The following is a 25,951-nucleotide window of genomic DNA, read 5'->3' on the forward strand; positions in this document are numbered from 1 at the left end:
TGCCAGCCTGATACTTTAAACCATTAATCTCAAGCAAAAAGAGACACAGCATTTAACACCCTCCATAGGCCCTGAGAAGGAATACGACTACGTTACAAAAGTAGTTTCTCACATGTAAAAAAGCATTCAATCACATTTTTATCAAATGTAATAGATGGCACATGTGATTTTCAGAAATGTCAAATTTGAAATGAAAGACCTCGCATGTGAGAACCACAATTTCACATTTAACATCACACATAAAACAGATCCAGGTGAAAAATGTGATTAACTTTACATAATAAAAATCACATGTGAAAGTGTGAAATACAAACAGGAGTAATGCATATAAGCAACATCTCTCATCACCTGTATGGTCAAGCAGACCCGATCTTTGGGACATTTTTTTTTTTACTTTCTTTCCAAAGCTGTAGCACTTTGGATCACTCACTGTTCAGGGGTTCAGGTACGTTATTTGTGCTCTAAACTGAATTTTTTTGGGGGGGAGGGGATTTTGAGGTGCACCTTCTGCAGAGGTTGTGTTGCAGAATAGTTCTCGACTTGGCTTATGGGGTGGTCTCTGCCATGCATCTTGGACCAGCTGTCTCCACGCTTCCACCAAAACCCCTTCCCCCAAGAGTGTAACTCCGTACTTTGCTCACCCATGTGAAACAATACTTTCACAATACCACAGGAGTTTGATTGTTGGCGACAAGTTATATAATGCCAGGAATTACAGACTAGCATGCAAATGCTAAATCCTCCTCTCTTTCTCCTGAGAAGTGGATGAGACGGACTATATCTGCAGGCTTCACTCTGGCTCCCCAGCTTTGTGCTACAGAGACGCTCTCCTTTCTCCCCCTGACTTGGGTGATAATCCTGACACGCACTGTCTGCATTTTTTACTGTACGTGTTTAAGCGCATTTGCAGAGCATTTATCTCTCCAATGTAAACCAATTTGGCTGTAAGGGCCTTGGGCCAAGCAAGGCGCTGGAGGGAAGAAAGGAAAACTCAGACCTAGCAGATGTGCAGAGAAGGGAGGATGGGAGAGCTGGCGAGGACGCGGGGGTTGATGAACAACTGAATGCAGCAAAAAAGGGAAAGCGGAACCGTATGGGAGAAAAAGACTGTCCCTTGTCCGAAGGGTAAGCTTTTGAAACTTGGGATAGGGGCCTTTAAAGCCGATAGAACGTGGATCACTGAATTGTTGAGTCACAGAATCTGAGAAAATCATACGGAGCTCCCAGTTAATCCTGTCATAGTGAAATCGGTGGGCATACTTTGGGGATCCCAGCCCCTTCTGAAGAAATTTGGAGCCTGCTGTATTGACAGAGCTGCTGTTTGATACCGCCTATACACCTGTATCAGCTGTCTGTTAATCTGCCTTCCCCTCCTCCCACTAGTCCTCCACAGCACGTCGCCTCTGCTGGTAGTAATGGCTGATGAAATGGACCAAAGACCTAAAAGCTGCCAATCTTGCTGCTTCTTGATGTCTGCTGTAAGTGGCTCTGGTTGCAGGCTGAACTTGTCACTTTGATCATCTGAAAGGCAGGAGCCCTGCTGTGTCAAACATTACTACCTGCAATTCTGTGGAGCCATAAAGACTATGGGCTCCTTGGTCCCTGAAATGGGACATTAAGACAGAATCATCCTAGTTTAGTTGGGGCGATATCAAGGTGTTTTATTTGCTGGCACACAGGCAGGGTCTGAATGTGTTAGGATTGCTTTTAAAGTACCTGATCTTATAGTCTAAGGTTCCTGTAAATGAGGTGTTTGCTGCTCTTATCAATGAGACGTTACATGAGAAGAGCACTTTGGCCTGCCGGGGCTTTTGGAGGGTTCTGCTGTATGATTACAACAGGCTGAGCTTTGGCCAGATGCCCTCAACATCTAACTTCTCAAACTCTTCCATTATACTGTCTTACTTTTGTTTTTGCGTGAAATTCTGGATATTATTCTTAGCATCACAACTACGAGATGAGTTAGAACATTTTCTCAGTCAAGCTGTTTCGCCCCGTAGATAAAAGTTGCAAGTTGCAAGTCTGTACAACTCTGTGTTGACTGTAAGTGGGATGGACAGTAGCAGCAATGCTTTCACATTTGATCTTTCATGCACACATGCAGCTCTCACACACAACCAAATAAACAGTGCAGTCTCCTTCATTACCAGTGAATGAACCCTCGTTACCTCAGCCAAGGAGGTTATGTTGGTGCCCACGTCTGTTTGTTGGTTTGTCTGCAGGATTACACAAAAACACCCGAACGGATTTTCCATGAAACTTGGATGGAGGATGGATCTCGTCCCAGAATAGATCTCATTAACTTCGGTGTGGATCCGGATAATGGGACAGATCCAGGAATTATTTTTTTCACTTTTTTTTAACATTGAGAGATAAGGTGTTTTTTGACATTTCTGTTACTTTCTCAGGGAATAATGCATGGATCTTGATGAAAAATATCCGGCGTATTAAGGTAGCTGGTATCAATGAGTGAATACAATTTACTGCAGAACCTAGATCAGCTGAGCAGTTACGGTTGGTTTAAAATTTTGAGTGATGCAGGGCTATCGAGTTTGATACTGGACCAGGCTTGATTACATTAAAGGGGACTGTTGTCGGAGGTAAGCGCTCTACAGTTTTCAGTGGTGATCCATAATGAAAATCTTTGGAATTCAGCGGAATGTTTCTTTACTTGTAAAGTGATAGACAATATTCATTAAAGATAACAGAGATTGTTTTTAAGCAACAATAATCACAATAAAAAAATTATCTCAAGCAGGTTGAAACAAGTATTTAGTAAATCCAATTTTTGACATGTTGTCAGGCTGCACCACAAACTTCTAAACGCTAAATGAAAACAACACACAATTGATGAGAAGTGTTTATGATCTGAGTTTTACAAGCACCAACACTGAAATCTGCAGAGTTGTTGTGGGAACTCCTGGCTGCAGATTCTTGTGTGGGCCTGGATATCAGATTAGATTAGATATTATTTAGTTTTTTCACAACAGGTCTGACTGTCAGTTTTGAAAACTCGATGATACACCAGGACCAGCTCGACAAAGTTTTGGTTGTGGTTTTGGTGAGCGTTAAACGAGACGCCAGTTATGTTGTGTTGGGTGTGTAGTCTGTCTAATCAACTACTTTCACATTATTATACTTTATTTGACGAACATTGTATGTGTAATTCATGGTAGGATGCAAACGGGAACAAAAGGTAATTTGTCTCGCCATTCACTACCATGCATATTTTTTTTTCAAGTAAAGTACCACAAAAGTCCACCAGATGGGGCGTGCCCTCACCTCTCTACAATATTTTCAATTACAGACTGACACATCAAATCTTTATTACAGGTATACTAAAGTGACAAATGTGTTTTACGCTAGTATTGTGTTATGTGTAAATAAAATGAGATTAGGATTTCACCATTTTTCGTTTAAATACTGATTTTTTTTTGGGCAAACTGATAAATATTCTTTTGCACTACATACCACTTTTGCTTTGATCATCTGTCATATTTTTCAAGTGCTACAATATTTAAATTGATAAAATACTACACGATTGGCAAATTGGTAAATGTATTTAATGGGCCAATTTTGAAGGGTTGACTTTGTGCATGTGTGTGTGTGTGTGTGTGTGCATCTGTCATTGCTTCTGTCTCAGATCCTGAGGGATTTATGAACAATGTCAAGTTCCCTCTGAAGACCTGAGTCTCTTCACTGCCTCTTAAGGCTTAATGCTCCCTGACTGAGTGGCACAGCAAGAGCCACACACTCTCTCTCTATGTGCCACAGATAATGCTAAGAACAACCTCTCAATTCCAGCTCTCCTCCTCGCCTAATGTGCCCTCCTTCCACTACCGCACGCACACGGCCATTTCCATTCAATGAGACAGCAGTGCAAACGTGGGTGATTGTAATGGAAAATGCTAACATTGTCCCTAATGGTTTCCCATCCCAGGAGAGTTTTGAAACATATGTAAATTTATGTAAACCCAACAGAAACACATATTTACAATAGCACAGGGTAATCACAATATGACGACACGGTGCGCTGGCCTTGTAGATGGAGGCGCCATGTGTCATTAGTCACCTTTATCTCTTTTCTGTTTCCTGCTATGGCACGAGTGCAACAATCACTCACAAAAGAATGAAAATGATCTGCGCTCATCTGTGGCACAGTGATAGAGAGGGAGAGGTGGAGGATGAGGACGAAGGTAAAGAAATAAGGTTTTTATGCCCTCACCTCTGCTCGACGACTTGATGGTGTACACACTTTATGAACTCAGATCATTAAATATTCAACGACAAACGGGTTTACTGTACAGGTTTTTACATTTTTGTAAATATCAGATAACAAAATGGGTCACGCAGACGAGGAGAGGAAGGAACAGAGGATCACGTCTGACCTGTTCAGGATGGGTCACAGGTGACTTATTGAAATTTCAACATTTCTGTTGTGGAGACAAATGACAGCAGTGGATCCTCATATGAGAAATCAGCTACTTTATTTCATTCTTATTATCATATGACAGAAAACAGTACTTGTAAAAAGACTAAAATGATTGAGGAGACAGTATAATTTTCCATATTCATTATAAATCCTAATTTTTAACACTTTCATCATGTGATTTGCGGTGCCTCTTGTTGTGTTGTTAACATGGATTAAATTTTTTAAAACATGCAGTTGCTTTTCGTGCTATGAAAATATTAAACAATGCCAGGTGTTGCAAAACACAACAAAGACTCATTTCAGAAGTTGACAAGTACAGAAAAGGTGTGAACCTGAACCAATAAACATGAATAGTACCATAAAAACATTTACAGAAATTTTAAGTAAAACTTCCACAAAAAAAATCAAAAAGTCAAAATCAAAGAGCAGAAAACAACTCATCCTTAAAGAGCAGAGGAAGGAAACTCAAAATATTCAGGATTTCAAGTACTCAACTACCTTTTACAGTATAAAGCAACATTAACTGTGTTAACCTTTAATCACTTTTCATTTCGTTGCACAGGAGTGTTGTCTTGTGTTCCTGAATTTCCTTCAGGGAATTAATTAAGGTTTACCTTATCATGTGATATGTGCAGTTATTACTACTTCAGAGCACCTTCATCACTGGCTTATCGTTTGTTTTCACGTTCATTAGTTGAACTCAAAGCAAAGTTAATCTGAGTTCCTGGGAGTAAACAGCCCCACCTGTGGCCTCCAGGCTTTACTTTTTGCTCTGTTTGACCAGTTGTTCCACTTCCTTCATGAAGCGCAGGCAGAGCTCATCCTGCCACGGCAAGGCGACACACTGCACCGCCACGGGCAGACCCTCGCCTCCAGACACAGCCTGTCACCAAACACAGGATCCAGCCAGTCAACAGTCAGTAACCAGAACCACCACAGTCTTCTGCCTCCACCTACTGACCAACTGTGGAACTACTGTTATAAGGGTTACTCAAATGGTCTGAGACTGAAGCTTGGGTTGACACAGAGGAACATACAGTTACGTGCAACAGCAGGGCCACACCAGGGATAGATTACTGAACAGGCCTCTGTATTAAGTGACTGTTACCATTTCTTCTTGGAAAGTCAAACATTCACGGACACAAAATGACTTTGAAGAAATGCAACACAAGACACAAAATGACTACAAAGTGGTGAAAAACGTCCACATAGAGACATGAAAAGACCACAAAGGCACACAACAAAAGTCGTGGGTTTCTTGCTCCTAGGAGAGGTGGGGGGGCATTGTATCATAATCGATGTAAGCTGAATTTTGTAATTAGAAATAACAGCAAGGTTTGGGCGATATTGTCTTGCCCATTTATCACAAAACACAATATTATCGTTCGTATTTTAAGTTGATTAGTAGTATGAATAGTATGGAAGAATAAAGGACTGAAGAATTGATATGCTGTTCACTTCTTTACTTCTCCATTTTCAGCAACTCATACAACACATTTAAATAAGAAAATAATATTAAATATGCACTTTTAAATTAAAACTTTAGAGCAAAGAATGATTTGCAAACTTGACAGAATAGCCTACAATATTAGGTGCAGCTAGTCTGTCACTGGTTCTCTTCCCTCTAAACTTTAAAGGGCCAGCCACTGTAATCAATCAAAATTAAAAGTTAAAATACAGTCAGAGCAGTTCCTCTCAGGTGAGTAACCACAGAGCCGTTTCATATTCGATATTGTGAAAAACAGAATATAAAAAAATATTAATAAAAATATTAGATGGCAAATATTGCGATACTTGATCACATCCAATATCAGCCAAAGGCTAATATCAGCTATTTATTGATATTGTTTCATATATTTATTTATATTAGAAAATGTGTTTACCGACATTAATCTATTGTGCACTGAAAAAAATATTTAACTATTAACAATATACAAGGCCAGGACTTTTAACTTTAGTCTTAACACATCTTTACTAATTTTCTTCCTCTTCTTTGAATTGTGGGCCCCCATTCAAAAGTTGCATTCCAATGTACAAATGAAACGATTGAAAATTAATTGTAATTCTTTTTTTTTAAAGCAAACTGCAAAAAACGAAAAAGAAAATACTGGTTCCAGCTTTTCATATGTGAGGGTTTGCAGCTTTAATTGATCTTTATCTGAGCTCATGTATCGTGTCTATCATCTTGAAAGAGTAGGTTCACCAGGCAGTTGGTTAAATAGAGTAAAATTGTGTTAAGTTGAAATACTTCATGCTCTTTGCTCCCCCTTGTGGTCAACAATTGCTCACTGCAACCATTTGTGCAGGTGACTTTGACATATCAGTCTCCTCTCGCTGGCACGGGTCTTACCTGTTTGAGGAGCTTGTCCAAGTTGTCCTGATAATTGCCTTTATAGTGCTTGAGTTTCTCCTCATCCTCCGCTGTTACCGTGGAAACAGGCACAACACCGGCAGGAAAGTTGAGGAGATTGTAAAGTATCATGGAAGAGCCAGCACCTGGAAGGACAAAAATGTTTTGACTGGTTGTTCACTGTGCTACACTGGGTAATAGTGTTGCTGTTCTGTACAGTAATCTATATGATAACGTACAGTGCTGTGATAAAGATGGACACAACTATATCTACATCTCTCTGATCTGATCATTCACAATGCTCTTTCAGGTATTACACACACATAACTGTTCAGGGTACCGTACAGGTTAGTTTGCCACAGTAAAAGAAGTTGAAGGCCGGTCCGAGAACAGGGCACAGCAGCACGTCTATGTTGCATCTTCTCCACTCTGCTATCGTTTCATGAATGTAGTCCTGTTGATAACACAAGAGCGTTCGATTTTACCTGTATACATTCATACATGCACAAGCATCATTAGCTGACAGTAGCGGTACCTCAATAGCACTTTGATGCTTCCACTGATCTGCAACCGATCTAAAAAACAAGGCAGGAAAAGAATTAGTATGTTTTGTTCGTTTATCCATTTCATACAATCTGTAAGTAATAAAAGCTCAAGCACAAATGAAAAAATTCCTTTCTCACCCAACTCCACAGATACCACTGCAGATGGAAGCAACACGAGGAGCCTGCAAAAGACAAGCACGACACAAAGCACAATTTGAGGTATTAAATCACACTGCAACTGTTTAATCATGGTCATTTTCAAACCAGTTCAAACAAATGTAGTTCCAGTTTCATTCCATGGGGAGAACAATCTGTGCAGTGTGGCCTGCAGTTTGAAAGAAGTGCTACCATTTCTTGTAAACGCTCAAAGGGGGGAGAAGCCTTTGATTTGCAAGAGGGGCAGATATAGAATCTCAAGTCTGATAAGCAACAGACTGACAAAGGTTGACTCATTAACTCCTTTGCTGGCATATGGCGGATCATGCATAGCTTAACAATCTGTATAATAAAGTGCATTATGACCAAGTCGATAACCAAGTTCAAACTACGCTTTGTATTGTAAAATAATGTCTCTTATGTAAAGAGAGACAAAGTCAGCGAGAGAAAACCTGCATATTATAATTATATTTATTCATGAGGTTCAAATTGAAGTGCTTCTGGCAGCGTAGTAAAGTTTTCCCAGACTCACCAGAGGCTTGAGGAGGAATGACACAGTTTTCTTCAACCACTTCGGAAGATAGTAAGGGATAACCTGGTCTCTGACACAGGGGTCGAGGGGCCCCCCCTCCCTGAAAAAACAGAAAACAATAATTGATTATTGGCACACGACAGAACAATGTGTTTGAAGGAATTGTAATTTGGTTTACTGTACCAGCAGAAACCTAAAAAGTTGTTGTGGCCTATTTGGGTCTTGTGTGATGCGAGGTGGGGCATCAATGGAGGTGGTCGATTAGATTGTGATCGTAGTTGGTAGTAGTATTGGAGTGTGAGGGCCATTCTACATCTTAAGCTTTATGTCATGTTTCTTGAGCAATTCATTAATGATTTTTGTGGTGTCGCAGGGTGTGTTGTCCTGCTGGAGTTGCCACTGCCATTAAGTAATGCTGTACTTGGTCTGCAGCAGTGTTTAGATGGGTGGTGCGTGTCAAAGAACATCCATCTGAATGTCTGGACCCAAGCTTTCCCAGCAGAAATTTGCAGTGTAATTACATGACCGATGTTATTCAGACATCAGACAGATGGGTGCAATAGACCGGTGTAAAAAAAAAAAAAAAAAAAAGAAAGTTTCACAATTTAAAAACTGATATTCCTCTGCACCATGGATCTTAAATGATAGCATTAGCATGCTCATATGCATACAGTGGTCATCCTAACATGCTGGTGCAGGAATGTTTAGGCTACCATGTTCCCCATCTTATTTTAGCATGCAGGCAATTATAACATTTGCTAATCAGCACTAAAGCCAAAGTATGGCTAGGGTTGCAGTTATCAGAATCAGAATCAGAATCAAATCTAAAATTCAACCTGATGATGGCAATAGATGAATGAAGTGAAACAATCATTTGCAATCACCATTTGCTTGACTCCTGTATCAACCTTTGTTACCTGTACACCTCAGACTTTGCTCTCACCTCACTGCAGACACTGCTGCACAAAGCAGCACAAAGCTCCACCTACATTAAGTATTTACAAGAAACGGCAGCACTTCTTTTCAGCTCCTTGTAATAATGTGCACTGCTTCAACTTTCAAATGTAAATACAACTGCATGTTTAAAATAGTCCAGGTTTAGATAATATTGCTTACATTTCTTCAAGGTACTCATCAGCTTTTACGCATTATTATTTACTGTGATGTATTCATTTCACATATTGAATACAATAATTTCAAGCATTAACAAATGTCAAATTTATTTTTTGTTTTTGCAGAAATAAGACTGTACATATATTTTCATTCGAGTCACAAAGGAAATAATAGTCCTACCATTTTCTTACCAAATCAATTGATATTTGCTGAAAGCAGCCAGTTGGAGCTCATTTTATAAAACACAGACTGTTATTTTTGAGTGACTGATTAAATGAAATGAAATTCCTTCAATTCCATCAGCACTTCTTTCTCGCAGTTTGAAAGAAGTGCTGCCATTTCTTGTAAACGGTAAAGGAAAGGGGTCAGCTGAGGTCTGGCAGTGTGGCTGATAAGCAGCAGACTGATAAAGACATCCAATTGCATAAGATACAGCACTTAGAAAGGCTGACTCATTAACTCTTTTGCTGGCATATGGACGATCATGCCTAGCTTAAATAATCTGTATCATAAAGTACATTATGACCAAGACTTTAATAACATTATTTAAAATGATTTCTTGCGATTTCACTTTTCTTCTGGCCAATCTCATCATATTGTAGCCGTGAAGTTAAAACTACGCTTTATATTGTAAAATGATGTCTCTTATGTAAAGAGAGACAAAGTCAGCGAGAGAAAACCTACATATAATAATTATTTTCATGAGGTTCAAATTGAAGTGCATCTGGCAGCGTAGTAAAGTTTTCCCATGGTTATTTGTACAAAATCATTTATTCTTATTTAGTATGTTTACAATTTTGTTGTTATTCTTCCTCAAAGAACATCATTCTCGTAGGAAGACTGGGAATGGGAAACACTGTTTCGGGATGAAAGTGCTTTGAGTGACTTCAGCCACAATTTTATTCTCTAGATGTCTCTAGAAAGAATAACAACTCTGAAGCATGTTAGATGAGTCCTTAGGCCTTTCTCAATACAAGTTACAACTTGGAAAGTTGAACTCCAACCTTGAGTCCATATTAACTGGTTGTTAGATTAGAAATTAAAACCACTTTTCATTTTCAACAATGTTATGTAGCTTCAATAATCTTATATTAAAGTTACAGTACCTCTAACTTCAGCCTAAAATTGAAATATATCTTCCAATTGGAATTTTATTGTATGATTTAAACACCATGGAGACATCAGTACCACAGGTGTATTACCAACGGGGTTGCTAAGACAAGACTGTTCTCACAGAGGAAGACAACAGATGTTGACCAGCCAGTAAATCTGCTAAAGTTATCAAGTCCTGAAATTTAGTTTTGACATCTTTGAAGGCCATACAATAGTAAGGTTTCAAATATTGAATGTCTGTTCATGAAAACTGCCTTGACATTGATGTGAGGGCCAGAACTTTACACTGACATTGCACATACTGTACATACTTTCTGGGCGTATGAGCGTATTGGTATACAGTTTAGCATTTAGGAGGCTACAACTTGCATTTCATTCTGTAATGATATTGCATTTGTGAAATGACAAATAAATTAACCTTTAGTGCTTTGTCTGTTTAGCCGACGTCTGTATCCACGCCTGCTTAATTTCTAGGTCCCTGTGTTACCTGTACACCTCAAACCTTGTTCTCCCTTCCATCACCATTTACAAGAAATGGCAGCACTTTTTCAAAACTGCAGACACTGCTGCACAAAGCTCCAGATAATGTACTATATTTATATAACGTATATTAGTTATATATGTATACAAGTATCTGTAAATATTGTTTTGTTTTATTTTGTTTCACTCATTCTCAGTTCAAAGTGTGTATAAATGTTCTATGCACTGTACGTGCAGCATGACGGGGCTGTAACAACCCCTGTGCTGTAAAACTAAATAAATTAACCTTTCTACCTTGAGATACGTTTAGTTTCACTTTCAGTGTGAGTCATGCAGCTATTTGTGGGGGAGGTTTGGTACATGTGGGCAGTTATAAAAGCAGGAGCAGGAGCAGACACTCTGAACTCTGCATCTTCACTTCAGCTGCTGTATCTACTTGGTACTCTTTAACCCAAACATGGCCACCAACTTAGGTAAGTCATGATAAAAAGGAACAATTATATTACAGTGTTAAAAAACTGATCATCTCATTATCTGTAATGCCTCTATAATACTGCAAACAAATCAACAGTTAACAATGATGATTTCTTGTTGCTATGAAAATGCCAAAGATTTGGAGCATTTTTAAATGAATGCCATTCATGTTGTAAAGTCCTTTTGGAGGGAGATTTAGAGGATGTGCTTTTAAGTTAAGCTTGGCTATCACTTTAACGCTTTCTCTACTGTGTTGGGTGATGTCACAGCACCTTATTATTTTGTTAAGGAAAAGGTTTGTTTTTAAAATTGAAGAAATCTTCAAACAAATGTGTCAGCCTGGATGGGAAACCTCTCACTGCAGTGTGCTATTTGGGGTGCTGCTCAATGTGGGTAGGCAAACGTCTGACCTAACCTACACTGGTCCACCTGGGGCTGATGTTGAACGTGACTAATGGAAACAACAGCACATATTGGACGCAATATGTCTGTAAGTCAATTTAATACAGCTGAGATTAAAATTGTTTGTTTGTTTCGTTATTTCCTTATAAGCACACAAAATATCATATTCTAAATGTAGTGGTGGAATAAGCTTTATAGGCTGCAATGTTCATTATTTAGCACTTAGTGCAGTATTGATGCTTGTGAATGTGCAGCACAGACTCCTTTAAGTGAGTCTAGCAAGTTTTGAAGCAGGAGAGCAATATGTGTTTAGTGATTATTCACTGCAGTTTCTAGTAAGAGAGTAACTCTTAACAGCAGAGAAAACGTGTCAGCGGACCTCAGAAAATGAAATATGCTTGTTTGTTTATGCTTTAAATTTAAGAAATAACATTACTGCATGTCACACTATCTCTCTGCATCCACTGGCTGCAGCATACAAAGAGTACAGGCAGTTATCAATTTCAAATGCCTGTTGATTATTTTATACCTCTTTAATGATCATGCCTTTTATGTATATGCTTATTTAGGATGGATTCATACAGGCATATACTGGGATGATGTTGTAGGTGTTGGTAGAATACTTTTTTGCTGCAGACAAATATGAGTAGTTTGTATCAAAGTTTGAGGTGTAAAGCATAAATAACCACTGAATGAATGTTGAAGCAAATAGTGTTACAACACTCCTGTTGTGCCCGAACCACTTAAAGGATAACTACCGTTTTTTACAACCTGGACCTTATTTCTAGCAAACTATATGGTCATTTACTCACCCAGATAACTTTGGTGTCATTTGAAGTCGTTCGGACGAAATAAGATCCAGCGTAGCGCTGATACATCCATATAATGCGAGTAACGGGGCATGGACACACAGCCTCTATAACGCATTATCTGCCACGAAACTAGTTCATTTCACCAATATTTTGAGTCCGGGCTCGTCCGTTATCAACATCCGGGGTAAAACTAGCAGTAGCAGCTACAGGTAAACAAGCCGGGCTGTCGCGGGTGCGCGCGCAGCTCAGAGATGACATCTTCCAGGTCAGAGGTAGTAGATCAACCTACAGACCCCAGATGTTGACAACAGACGAGCCCGGACTCAGAGGGGAATAGCACTAGCATATCGTAACAAAATATTGGTGAAATGAACTAGTTTCGTGGTAGATAATGCGTTATATAGAGGCTGTGTGTCGATGCCCCGTTACTCGCATTATATGGATATATCGGCGCTATACTGGATCTAATTTCGTCCGAACGACGCCGAATGACACCAAAGTTATCTGGGTGAGTACATGACCATATATTTTGCTGGAAATAAGGTCCAGGTTGTAAAAAACGGTAGTTACCTTTAATACAATTATTCAAAAAAGGAACTACGTTTGTATCAAACCTGTGCTCTTGTGAACATCTGTCACGTCTGACAAAAACCTCAAATGAACAAAAAAAAACAAAAAAAAAGGTGGGGCGTTGCTGAGAGTGGAATTGCACATTGCAGTGAGGGGTACTTGGTCTGGACAGGTTTCCATCTTTCATTTTCACTTTTCTGCTGACAGAGAGGGAGGCTTAAATGATATGCTGACTTATTGTAAATGGTGAACTGAAGAGTACACTGAAGCCACATTAGATCATGCAAAGAAAGCTAGAGTAGTGCATGATTTACCAGATGTTTCTTCTCTCCAGAGAACAACCCTTAGGGCCCTCTGGCCCCTCAGAGAAGGCCCAGACATGTCAGCAATTCAAATTTTATTTCTTTCATTTAATAATTATTCTCTTCTGATTTGCCCTCTAATTTGATTAAATATGCTTCAGAAATAAAAGGGTTGCTCTCCATTACAATAGTAATCCAATCAGAATGTTTTTGCTGTTGTCTCTAGGCAGAAAAGAGGTTAAAGCTGGCTGACTCATTGGTTAGCGCTTTATTACGGGGAAAGAGGGCCATAACCGAATGTGTTTGTTCAGAAAGTGACAGGTTAATTAAACAATCACATTTTAATTTATTATGGGTGGGACCAAAAATAATCACCCCAGGCCTTCCCAAAGGCCAGAGCTATATTGCTTGTATCATAACTAGTAGACAAGGCAGTGAAGCTTGCTTATCATGTCCATGATTACAGCAGACAAGACTGATGTCAGGGCGAGCTTAATAGTGTTGCCTTTTTCAAGGCAAGCTTTGACAGAGAAGTCATTAATAATGATGTTTACCTTACGTCATGGTGAGTTAAAGTTTAACTGTGACAGAGAATCTGCAAAGGAATATATCAAGGAGAATGAAATGGTGTTTGACCCCAAGTCTCGTCAGAAAACAGTTTTCACACACTTGAATCTTAAAGTACAGCACAGAGCTGTGTTGGTAACTAACATAAATAAATAATACTGGAGATAAATGCTACATCTGACTGTGTGTGTGCTAACTCTACTACTGGAACAGAGAGAAACAATGAAAAGAAACTCAAAATGATTCACTGTGTCACAGCTCTTAATATCAAACACAATTATATAACTGATCCAATTGGACTGTACATCAACAGATTACATTACAATTCTCTACTGCTTAATACAAGTATCAGTATGTCTCATACAGCTCTAGGAAGACATCACCTATTCTGCTATCATTGTTTGTTGTTTGCTGCTCTCTCCGGGTCTTAATATGCAACAACTACACACTAGGACAAAAATGGCGTGTCTGGTAAGTTGGCTGAGCTGAAGTCCCAGCTCTGACAAAGGCTGACTAATGATCTCTCTTGCTGGTATATGGAGGATAATGTCTGATTTATTTTATATTATAGAGAGAGGTAAGAAGAATGACAATTCAACAAAAATTAATTATTGAAAAATAGCCATGATGAATTTATATTTAGGTAGGTCTAAATAGAGCTGTACATTCAAGGGGATGTACTTGCTGTTGTCACAAGCTACCTGGCAGCCTGCTGCTTATCCAGAGCAAAATGTTTTGTCTGTTAAGTTTTGGCTGAGCTGAAGTCTCAGCTCTAATAGTGATGGTTCACCACTGCTTCTCTCCCATCATCGTATAGGTTAAATGATGCACAATTTATGCACAACCTAGTGATCTCATTCAATGTCCCTCATTCTCCAACACAGGATTGAGCAGAACAAATAAGGTGGCGCTGAGGATAGTGATGGTGGGGAAGACTGGAACTGGGAAGAGTGCCACTGGAAACACCATTCTGGGATGGACACGCTTTGAATCAAAGTTCTGTCCCGAGGCTATGACTATAAAGTGTTCTAAGGACGAAGCTACAGTGGGTGGGCAACAGGTTGCTGTCATTGACACCCCGGGCCTGTTTGACAACAGGTTTAAAGAGGATAAAACAGTTGAAGATCTAAGCCAGTGCATCTCTTATGCTTCTCCTGGACCCCATGTGTTCCTGGTGATCATCAGGCTGGGGAGATACACTGCTGAGGAAATGCAGACGGTGCAAAAGATTCAAGAAATCTTTGGCGAAGCAGCAGACAAATACAGCATGGTTCTCTTCACTGGTGGTGACCTACTTGAAGGCAGCCCTATTGAGGACTTCTTGAGTAAAAGCCAAGATCTTCAAGAGCTTGTGGCCAGATGTAACGGCCAGTACCATGTCTTCAATAATAAGGAAAAGGATCGCTCTCAGGTCACTGAGCTGCTCCAGAAGATCAGAAATATAACCCAGAAGAACGGAGGAAGCCACTACACCAACGAGATGTTCCAAAAGGCAGAGAGGAAACTCGAAGAGGAGAAACAACGCATCCTTAAAGAGAAAGAAGAGGAAATTCGCAAAAAACAAGAGGAAGTGGAGAGAAAGCTTCAGGAAAAACATGACAAAGCGATGAAGAAAATGAATGAGCAGCTCCAGGCTGAAAGAGAGAGGGAGAGGAAAGAGAGAGAGAAGGAGATGAAGAAGATGAAGCTGGAGATGAATGAGGAAAGACAGAGGGAGAAGGAAGAGAGAGACAGAGAGAGACAGAGAGAGAGAGAGGACAGAGAAAGAGAGAGAACCATCATGATGAATAGAATGCAGGAAGAGCATGAGAGAGCACAGAGCAGAGAAAGAGACAGGGTGCAGTCCAGCTTTGAGAGACAGGCCAGACACGAAGCTGAGGACAGAAATATATTTTGTCCTCTGACGGATGTTGCCGACCTTATAGTAGGGGGAGTTAAAGGAATTGGAAAGGCAATTGGGAGCCTTTTTAGGTGAGCAGTCCCCAATCCAAGTAGCTGCCACACAGAGGAACATATAAAATGTATATATACAAAATCAAAGACAGAACTTCACGCTCTACTTTCTTTTTCGTTTCGAGTTATCCGAGTGATTAATCTTCTTTTATTTGTTGTAACATTAACATGCCCTTTTTACAACAGACTGGAAAGTGCTAAAAGTATGGCACAGTCTCTCCCTCCAAATGTAATCAAATTACTTTTACTGGCATTGTGTGCAGTTTATTGGGCTATGTCAGAGATTGACAGAGGCATGAGGAAAGACGGAGGGAGAAGGGAGAGAACCATCATGATGAATGGAATGCAGGAAGAGCATGAGAGAGCACTGAGAGAGGAAAGAGACAGGGTGCAGGCCTTGCATGGATTAATGGCCTTTTATGAAGCTTAACGGTTCAATGCAGTAGAAATCCATCTTGATTGTGTAATTTCATGAAATAAAAGGAGCTGGAAGCTGTTTTTGGAGCCTTTACTAGTGAGTGATCCGAGATCCAAAAGGTTGAACCAGTGGCTCACACACACAGGAACGTATGAGAAGAGAAAAGTGGTATGTAGGGTGACATTTGACAGTATAAAATGTTTGTCTATCATTTAAACTTTAAATATCACATCATAACTTCTTTTACTAGACACTGAATGTGCTGAATGTGAAAAATGCAAATGCATGTATTATATGATTTGTTGTCCTGTTGGGCATAATTTCACTGGCTCTGTTGATGACGCAACTCAAGACGAAATATGAAATAAAGATGTGATGGAAGACGAAACCTTTGTCAGAGTAATTATTAATAATCAAGAGTTCAAAGGTCACATGTCAGGCCTTTTCAGGAATGTGAAGTTTTACACTGAGGTAGTTGTGGATTCCCTGAAACATCCAATTAATTTAAACAACTGTAGATCAGAAAATGCAAACCAACAACTGTCAGAAATATATTTCTATAGAGCAGCTTTTTTTCCTCACAAACTCCCTGGTATGAGAATAAGAATGGCAAAATGAGCTTTCCATCACTGACATGAGCAGGTGTTTTGTATTCCATCAAATAAATACATTAAATTACTCTTAATCAAACTGCATAGTAGCTGTTGAGAACCCTGAAAACATTCAACCAAATGCATCTAAACCTGGAGGCATGTTAACCATGCTGTTCCATTTTCATTTGAAAGGTGAAGCAGTGCACAGCATCATGTGGAGCTTAAAAGAACTGCTGTCCTTTCTTGTAAATGGGAGGAGGAACTTTGCGTTGCTTTGTGCAGCAGTGTGTGCTGTCACAGGAAACTGCTGCCATTTTGTGTCAATGGTGAGGGAGGGGAGAGCAATGTTTGATGAGTGCAGTTAACAAATAAGTGCCTGAAAATAAGCAGAGAGGATAAATAAATGACTCTGAACAAGCTCACAAAAATTACAAATCAACATCACTCGACAGTACTGAACAAGATGGACGTTTTGGCCAGTATGTATTTACAAGAAACAGCAGCACTTCTTTTCAGCTCCTTGTGATAATGTGCACTGTTTCACCTTTCAAATGTAAATGGAACAGCATGTTTAAAATAGTCCAGGTTTAGATAATATTGTTTACATTTCTTCAAGGTACTCATCAGCTTTTACACATTATGATTAACTGTGATTTAATGTATTCACCTCACATATTGAATACAATAATTTCAAGCAGTAACAAATGTCACATACATTTTTTTGCATATATTGTAGTGTAATATAACCATATAAGCATAAATAAGTAGGTAGTGGTTAATGACAGCTGGTAATATAAAACTGAGATGTTAAAGAATCTAATCAAAATGGGAAGGAATCGTAAATGAATGGTTAAGACATATACTACTCAGCACTAGTTGATTAAACATGCACCTATTGATTGAACCGATGATTAAACTACTGTATTGTGTTAACTTGGAATAAAATGTAACCACACATGTAAGAGTGAAATTATGTAACACACTGTATTATTTTTAAAGTGCAGACAAAAGAGTGATCAGAGCTAATGGTGTATTCTGAAGAAAGGGCCTGGGTTTTTTAAAAAACCAAGCTGAGCTAATGGTATCAGGCACGTCAGCAGCACGGCCAGGTGCAGCAGAAAGGTTTAGGATTTTCCATGGAAAAAACCCAGTGTCAGCAGAAACGTGCAAGAGTAGGGATTGGTTGAGGCCAAAAGGCCCTGCCCCCTCTTTAGTGAATAAAAGGAGTATGTTTTGTATTGAGAAGTTGGGTCTTATCTGATGAACTTTTGTCTGTGAGATCTCATGTTTTAATTGTCGACAATTAAACATTACTGCACTCAGCTTTTGAGGACTCCTGGAGATTATTTCCTTTTATTGGTCTCTTTTTGAAACTCTGAAAAACCTTTTTGAACAAACAAAGAAGAAGAAGTCGACACGACAATATAAGACTGTACATATATTTTATTTCAAGCCACAAGGGAAATAATAGTACTACCATTGTGTTACCAAATTAATTGATATTTGCTTAAAGCAGCCAGTTAGAGCTCATTTTATAAAATACAGACTGTTACTTTTGAGTGAATGGCTGATTAAATTAAATTAAATTAATTTCCTTCAATTCTTCCAGCACTTCTTTCTCCCAGTTTGAAAGAAGTGATGCCATTTCTTGTAAACAGTAAAGGAAGGAGTCAGCTGAGGTGTATCAGTGTGGCTAATAAGCAGCAGACTGATAAACACATCCAATTGCATAAGATACAGCACTTAGAAAGGCTGACTCATTAACTCTTTTGCCGGCATAGTGAGGATCCTGCCTAGCTTAATAATCTTCATAATAAAGTGTATTATGACCAAGACTTTAATATCCTTATTTAAAATGATTTCTTGTGATTTCACTTTTCTTCTGGCCAATCTCATCATATTGTAGCCGTGAAGTTAAAACTATGCTTCGTATTGTAAAATGATGTCTCTTATGTAAAGAGAGACAAAGTCAGCGAGAGAAAACCTGCATATTATAATTATTTTCACGAGGTTCAAATGGAAGTGCATCTGGCAACGTAGTAAAGTTTTCCCATGGTTATTTGTACAAAATCATTTATTCTTATTTAGTATGTTTATATTTTTGTGGTTATTCTTCCTCAAAGAACATCATTCTCGTAGGAAGACTGGGAATGGGAAAACATTCTCTAGATGTCTCTAGAAAGAATAACAACTCTGAAGCATGTTAGATGAGTCTTTAGGCCTTTCTCAATACAAGTTACAACTTGGAAAGTTGAACTCCAACCTTGAGTCCATATTAAATGGTTGTTAGATTTGAAATTAAAACCAATTTATGTTTTCAACAATGTTATATAGCTTCAATAATCTTATATTAAAGTTACAGTACCTCTAACTTCAGCAAAACAAATATCAGACTGCAAATCTGAAATCGAAATGTATCCTCCAATTGGAATTATATTGTATGATTAAAGCACCATGGAGACATCAGTACCACAGGTGTGTTACCAAAGGGGTCGCTACGACGAGACTGTTCTCGCAGAGGAAGACAACAGATGTTGACCAGCCAGTAAATTTGTTTTTCTTTTCAATCTGCTAAAGTTATCGAGTCATGAAATTTAGTTTTGACATTGTTGAAGGACATAAATTAGTAAGGTTTCAAATACTGAATGTCTGTTCATGAAAACTGCCTTGACATTGATGTGAGGGCCAGAACTTTACACTGACATTGCACATACTGTACATACTTTCTGGGCGTATGAGCATATTGGTATACAGTTTAGCATTTAGGAGGCTACAACTTGCATTTCATTCTGTAATGATATTGCATTTGTGAAATGACAAATAAATTAACCTTTAGTGCTTTGTCTGTTTAGCTGACTTCTGTATCCACGCCTGCTTAATTTCTAGGTCCCTGTGTTACCTGTACACCTCAAACCTCGTTCTCCCTTCCATCACCATTTACAAGAAATAGCAGCACTTTTTCAAAACTGCAGACACTGCTGCACAAAGCTCCAGCTAATGTACTTTATTTATATGAAGGATATTATTTATATATGTATACAAGTATCCATACATATTGTATTGTTTTATTGTTTCACTCATTCTCAGTTCAAAGTGTGTATAAATGTTCTATGCACTGTACGTGCAGCATGACGGGGCTGTAACAACCCCTGTGCTGTAAAACTAAATAAATTAACCTTTCTACCTTGAGATACGTTTAGTTTCACTTTCAGTGTGAGTCATGCAGCTATTTGTGGGGGAGGTTTGGTACATGTGGGCAGTTATAAAAGCAGGAGCAGGAGCAGACACTCTGAACTCTGCATCTTCACTTCAGCTGCTGTATCTACCTGGTACTCTTTAACCCAAACATGGCCACCAACTTAAGTAAGTCATGATAAAAAGGAACGATTATTTTACAGTGATAAAAAACTGATCATCTCATTTTCTGTAATGCCTCTGTAATACTGCAAACAAATCAACAGTTTACAATGATGATTTCTTGTTGCTATGAAAATGCCAAAGATTTGGAGCATTTTTAAATGAATGCCATTCATGTTGTAAAGTCCTTTTGGAGGGAGATTTGGAGGATGTGCTTTTAAGTTAAGCTTGGCTATCACTTAAACTAAAACTTTCTCTACTGTGTTGGGTGATGTCACGGCACTTTATCATTTTGTTAAGGAAAAGGTTTGTTTTTAAAATTGAAGAAATCTTCAAACAAATGTGTCAGCCTGGATGGGAAACCTCTCACTGCAGTGTGCTATTTGGGGTGCTGCTCAATGTGGGTAGGCAAACGTCTGACCTAACCTACACTGGTCCACCTGGGGCTGATGTTGAACGTGACAAAAGGAAACAACAGCACATATTGGACGCAATATGTCTGTAAGTCAATTTAATACAGCTGAGATTAAAATTGTTTGTTTATTTTTATTTCCTTATAAGCACACAAAATATCATATTCTAAATGTAGTGGTGAAATAAACTTTATAGGCTGCAATGTTCATTATTTAGCACTTAGTGCAGTATTGATGCTTGTGAATGTGCAGCACAGACTCCTTTAAGTGAGTCTAGCAAGTTTTGAAGCAGGAGAGCAATTCCTGTTTAGTGATTATTCACTGCAGTTTCTAGTAAGAGAGTAACTCTTAACAGCAGAGAAAACGTGTCAGCGGACCTCTGAAAATAAAATATCCTTGTTTGTTTATGTTGAAGCAAATAGTGTTACAACACTCCTCTTGTGCCCGAAGCACTTAATACATTAATTAAAAAATGGAACTAGGTTTGTATCAAACCTGTGCTTTTGTTAACAACTGTCACGTCTGACAACAGTAGACAAAAAAAAAGGAGGGGCGTTGCTGAGAGTGGAATTGCACATTGCAGTGAGGGGTACTTGGTCTGGACAGGTTTCCATCTTTCATTTTCACTTTTCTGCTGACAGAGAGTGCTGCTTAAATGAACTGCTGGTTTATTGTAAATGGTGAACTGAAGAGTACACTGAAGCCACATTAGATCATGCAAAGAAAGCTAGAGTAGTGCATGATTTAACAGATGTTTCTTCTCTCCAGAGAACAACCCTTAGGGCCCTCTGGCCCCTCAGAGAAGGCCCAGACATGTCAGCAATTCAAATTTTATTTCTTTCATTTAATAATTATTCTCTTCTGATTTGGCCTCTAATTTTATTAATATATAAATATTTGCTTCAGAAATAAAAGGGTTGCTCTCCATTAAAATAGTAATCCAATCAGAATGTTTTGCTGTTGTCTCTAGGCAGAAAAGAGGTTAAAGCTGGCTGACTCATTGGTTAGCGCTTTATTACGGGGAAAGAGGGCCATAACCGAATGTGTTTGTTCAGAAAGTGACAGGTTAATTAACCAATCACATTTCAATTTATTGTGGGTGGGACCAAAAATAATCCCCCCAGGCCTTCACAAAGGCCAGAGCTATATTGCTTGTATCATAACTAGTAGACAAGGCAGTGAAGCTTGCTTATCATGTCCATGATTACAGCAGACAAGACTGATGTCAGGGCGAGCTTAATAGTGTTGCCTTTTTCAAGGCAAGCTTTGACAGAGAAGTAATTAATAATAATGTTTACCTTACATCATGGTGAGGTAAAGTGTAACTGTGACAGAGAATCTGCAAAGGAATATATCAAGGAGAATGAAATTGTGTTTGACCCCAAGTCTCGTCAGAAAACAATTTTCACACACTTGAATCTTAAGTACAGCACAGAACTGTGTTGGTAATATAAATAAATAATACTGGAGATAAATGCTACATGTGACTGTGTGTGTGCTAACTCTACTACTGGAACAGAGAGAAACAATAAAAAGAAACTCAAAATGATTCACTGTGTTGCAGCTCTTAATATCAAACACACTTAATATAACTTATCCAAATGGACTGTACATCAACAGATTACATTACAATTCTCTACTGTTTAATACAAGTATCAGTATGTCTCATACAGCTCTAGGAAGACATCACCTATTCTGCTATCATTGTTTGTTGTTTGCTGCTCTCTCTGGGGCTTAACATGCAACAACTACACACTAGAACAAAAATGGCGTGTCTGGTAAGTTGGCAGAGCTGAAGTCTCAGCTCTGACAAAGGCTGAGTAAGGATCGTTTTTGCTGGTGTATGAGGGGTAATGTCTGATTAATTTTATATTATAGAGAGAGGTAAGAAGAATGACAATTCAACATATAAAAAATTAATTATTGAAAAATAACCATGATGAATTTATATTTAGGTAGGTTTAAATAGAGCTGTACATTCAAGGGGATGTAAGTCTCAGCTCTAACAGTGATGGTTCGCCACTGCTTCTCTCCCATCATTGTAAAGGTTAAATGAAGTACAATTTATGCACAACCTAGTGATCTCATTCATTGTCCCTCATTCTTCTACACAGGATCAAGCAGAACAAATACGGCAGAGTTGAGGATAGTGATGGTGGGGAAGACTGGAACTGGGAAGAGTGCCACTGGAAACACCATTCTGGGATGGACACGCTTTGAATCAAAGTTCTGTCCCGAGGCTATGACTATAAAGTGTTCTAAGGGCAAAGCTACAGTGGGTGGGCAACAGGTTGCTGTCATTGACACCCCGGGCCTGTTTGACAACAGGTTTAAAGAGGATAAAACAGCTAAAGATCTAAGCAAGTGCATCTTTTATGCTTCTCCTGGACCCCATGTGTTCCTGGTGATCATCAGGCTGGGGAGATACACTGCTGAGGAAATGCAGACAGTGCAAAAGATTCAAGAAATCTTTGGCCAAGCAGCAGACAAATACAGCATGGTTCTCTTTACTGGTGGTGACCTACTTGAAGACAGCCCTATCGAGGACTTCTTGAATGAAAGCGAAGATCTTAAACAGCTTGTGGCCAGATGTAACGGCCAGTACCATGTCTTCAACAATAAGAAAGAGGATCCCTCTCAGGTCACTGAGCTGCTCCAGAAGATCAGAAATATAACCCAGAAGAACGGAGGAAGCCACTACACCAACGAGATGTTCCAAAAGGCCGAGAGGAAACTCGAAGAGGAGAAACAACGCATCCTAAAAGAGAAAGAAGAGGAAATACAAATAGAAAAAGAGGAAGTGGAGCGAAAACTTCAGGAAAAACATGAAAAAGCGATGAAGAAAATGAATGAGCAGCTCCAGGCTGAGAGAGAGAGGGAGAGGAAAGAGAGAGAGAAGGAGATGAAGAGGATGAAGCTGGAGATGAATGAGGAAAGACAGAGGGAGAGGGAAGAGAGAGACAGAGAGAGACAGATGGAGAGAGAGGAGAAAGAAAGAGATATAGAAAAAATGATTAAAAGAATGGGCGAAAATCATGAGAGAAGACTGCAAGAGGAAAGAAACAGGGTGCAGGCCAGGCATGAAGCAATTGCCAGAGCCGAGGCTGAGCGGTCCAGGAGTCGTTGTGTAATTTCATGAGATAAAAGGAACTGGAAGCTGCTTTTGGAGCCCTTACTAGTGAGTGGTCCTAGATCCAAAAGGTTGAAGCAGGGGCTCCCACACACTGGAACATATGATAAGAAATAAAAAAAAATATATATCCACGAAACTATAATCACAATGTATTCATTTTTTAATTGTCCGAATAAGTGATTAAGCTAATTTTATTTGCTGAAGTAGAGCTCTACACTGCATGTTAGTCAGTCACATCATAGTTTAACGTTGCCATCTAGTGTTGTTTCCACAAGATTCTTTGAATCATGAAGGAAGAGAAATGTGTGTAGTGTAACATTTGACAGTATAATATGTTAGTCTATCATTTGAACTATAAATATCACATCATAACTCAAGGCTTGTTTTCAATATAATGAATCCCAAGTTTTTAGTTTGGATTGTCATTTAACCACTGCATTTTGTTTCTGCACACTAATAGTTATTTTCTTTTACTAGACACTGAATGTGTAGCTGTTTGCAAATGCATTAATTAAATGATTTGTTATCCTGTTGGGCATAATTTCACTGGCTCTGTTGATGACGCAACTCAAGAAGAAATATGAAATAAAGATGTGATGGAAGACCAAAACTTTGTCAGAGTAATTATTAACAATCAAGAGTTCAAAGGTCACATGTCAGTCCTTTTCAGGAATGTGGACTTTCACACTGAGGTAGTTGTGGATTCCCTGAAACATGCAATTCATTTAAACAACTGTAGATCAGGAAATGCTAACCAACAACTGTCAGAAATATATTTTTTATAGAGCAGCTTTTTTCTCACAAACTCCCTGGTATAAGAATAAGAATGGCAAAATGAGCTTTCGATCACTAACATGAGCAGGTGTTTTGTATTCCATCAAATAAATACATTAAATTACTCTCAATCAAACTGCATAGTAGCTGTTGAGAACCCTGAAAACATTCAACCAAATGCATCTAAACCTGGACGCAGTTGAACTCCAACCCTGAGTCCATATTAACTGGTTGTTAGATTAGAAATTAAAACCAATTTATGTTTTGTTATAGCTTCAATAATCTTATATTAAAGTTACAGTACCTCTAACTTCAGCAAAACAAATATCCGACTGCGAACCTGAAATCGAAATTTATCCTCCAATTGGAATTATATTGTATGATTTAAACACCATGGAGACATCAGTACACAGGTGTATTACCAAAGGGGTTGCTTCAATGAGTTCTAGCAGAGGAAGACAACAGATGTTGACCAGCCAGTAAATTTGTTTTTCTTTTTAATCTGCTAAAGTTATCAAGTCATGAAATTTAGTTTTGACATGGTTGAAGGTACAGTACATACTTTCTGGGCGTATAAGCATATAGGTATACAGTTTAGCATTGAGGAGGCTACAACTTGCATTTCATTCTGTACTGCTATTGCATTTGTGAAATGACAAATAAATTAACCTTTAGTGCTTTGTCTGTTTAGCTGACTTCTGTATCCACGTCTGCTTAATTTCTAGGTCCCTGTGTTACCTGTACACCTCAAACCTCGTTCTCCCTTCGATCACCATTTACAAGAAATGGCAGCATTTTTTCAAAACTGCAGACACTGCTGCACAAAGCAGCACAAAGCTCCATCTAATGTACTATATTTATATGAGGTATATTATTTATATACGTATACAAGTATCCGTACATATTGTTTTGTTTTATTTTGTTTTGTTTTATTTTGTTTCACTCATTCTCAGTTCAAAGTGTGTATAAATGTTCTATGCACTGTATGTGCAGCATGACGGGGCAATAACTGACATTTTATTGTGAATCCCTGTGTTGTAAAACGATGACTAAATTAACCTTTCTACCTTGAGATAACCTTCCTGGATCCTCGATTACCTTACCAACCGGCCACAGTATGTGAGGACTCGGGACTGCGTGTCGGACACGGTTGTCTGCAGTACAGGGGCCCCACAGGGAACAGTCCTGGCCCCTTTCCTGTTCACCCTGTACACTGCTGATTTCTCCCACCAAACACCCCACAGCAATCTACAAAAGTTCTCTGACGACTCTGCTATCGTCGGCCTCATCAGGGACGGGGACGACGGAGCCTACAGAGAACTTATTCAGGACTTTGTGGACTGGTGCCAGCGGAACCACCTCCAGCTCAACGCCGGGAAGACCAAAGAGCTGGTGGTGGATTTCCACAGGCGCAAACAACCCTGCATTCAGGTGAACATCCTGAGAACGGACATTGAGATGG

At 39.0% G+C, this 25,951-nt stretch overlaps 3 protein-coding genes across 3 annotated transcripts in view; 2 read left to right on the forward strand and 1 right to left on the reverse strand.

Annotated features, from left to right (window-relative positions):
- Positions 1 to 4,470: 4,470 nt before the first annotated feature.
- faah (fatty acid amide hydrolase) overlaps positions 4,471 to 25,951 on the reverse strand; it is a 55,338-nt gene continuing 33,857 nt past the window's right edge. The window contains exons 10-15 of the mRNA XM_084355912.1: positions 8,016 to 8,115; positions 7,466 to 7,509; positions 7,318 to 7,357; positions 7,128 to 7,236; positions 6,783 to 6,928; positions 4,471 to 5,315 (exon numbers count right to left, since the gene is read on the reverse strand). Of these exons, the coding sequence (XP_084212038.1) occupies positions 5,193 to 5,315; positions 6,783 to 6,928; positions 7,128 to 7,236; positions 7,318 to 7,357; positions 7,466 to 7,509; positions 8,016 to 8,115 (562 nt within the window). The 3' untranslated portion in view covers positions 4,471 to 5,192. The remainder of the gene's footprint in view (positions 5,316 to 6,782; positions 6,929 to 7,127; positions 7,237 to 7,317; positions 7,358 to 7,465; positions 7,510 to 8,015; positions 8,116 to 25,951) is intronic.
- On the forward strand, positions 11,140 to 16,595 carry LOC311259062 (GTPase IMAP family member 9-like). The gene is made up of 2 exons (XM_084355913.1): positions 11,140 to 11,194; positions 14,733 to 16,595. The coding sequence occupies exons 1-2, from the start codon at positions 11,179 to 11,181 to the stop codon at positions 15,821 to 15,823; spliced, it is 1,107 nt and encodes a 368-aa protein (XP_084212039.1). The 5' UTR covers positions 11,140 to 11,178; the 3' UTR covers positions 15,824 to 16,595.
- Positions 22,703 to 23,721, forward strand: LOC311258043 (GTPase IMAP family member 9-like; the record flags this gene model as incomplete). Its single annotated transcript, XM_084354091.1, has 1 exon — positions 22,703 to 23,721. The coding sequence occupies exon 1, from the start codon at positions 22,735 to 22,737 to the stop codon at positions 23,719 to 23,721; it is 987 nt and encodes a 328-aa protein (XP_084210217.1). The 5' UTR covers positions 22,703 to 22,734.

Source organism: Pagrus pagrus, assembly GCF_965226575.1.
Source record: "Pagrus pagrus genome assembly, chromosome: 6".
Taxonomy (NCBI): domain Eukaryota; kingdom Metazoa; phylum Chordata; class Actinopteri; order Spariformes; family Sparidae; genus Pagrus; species Pagrus pagrus.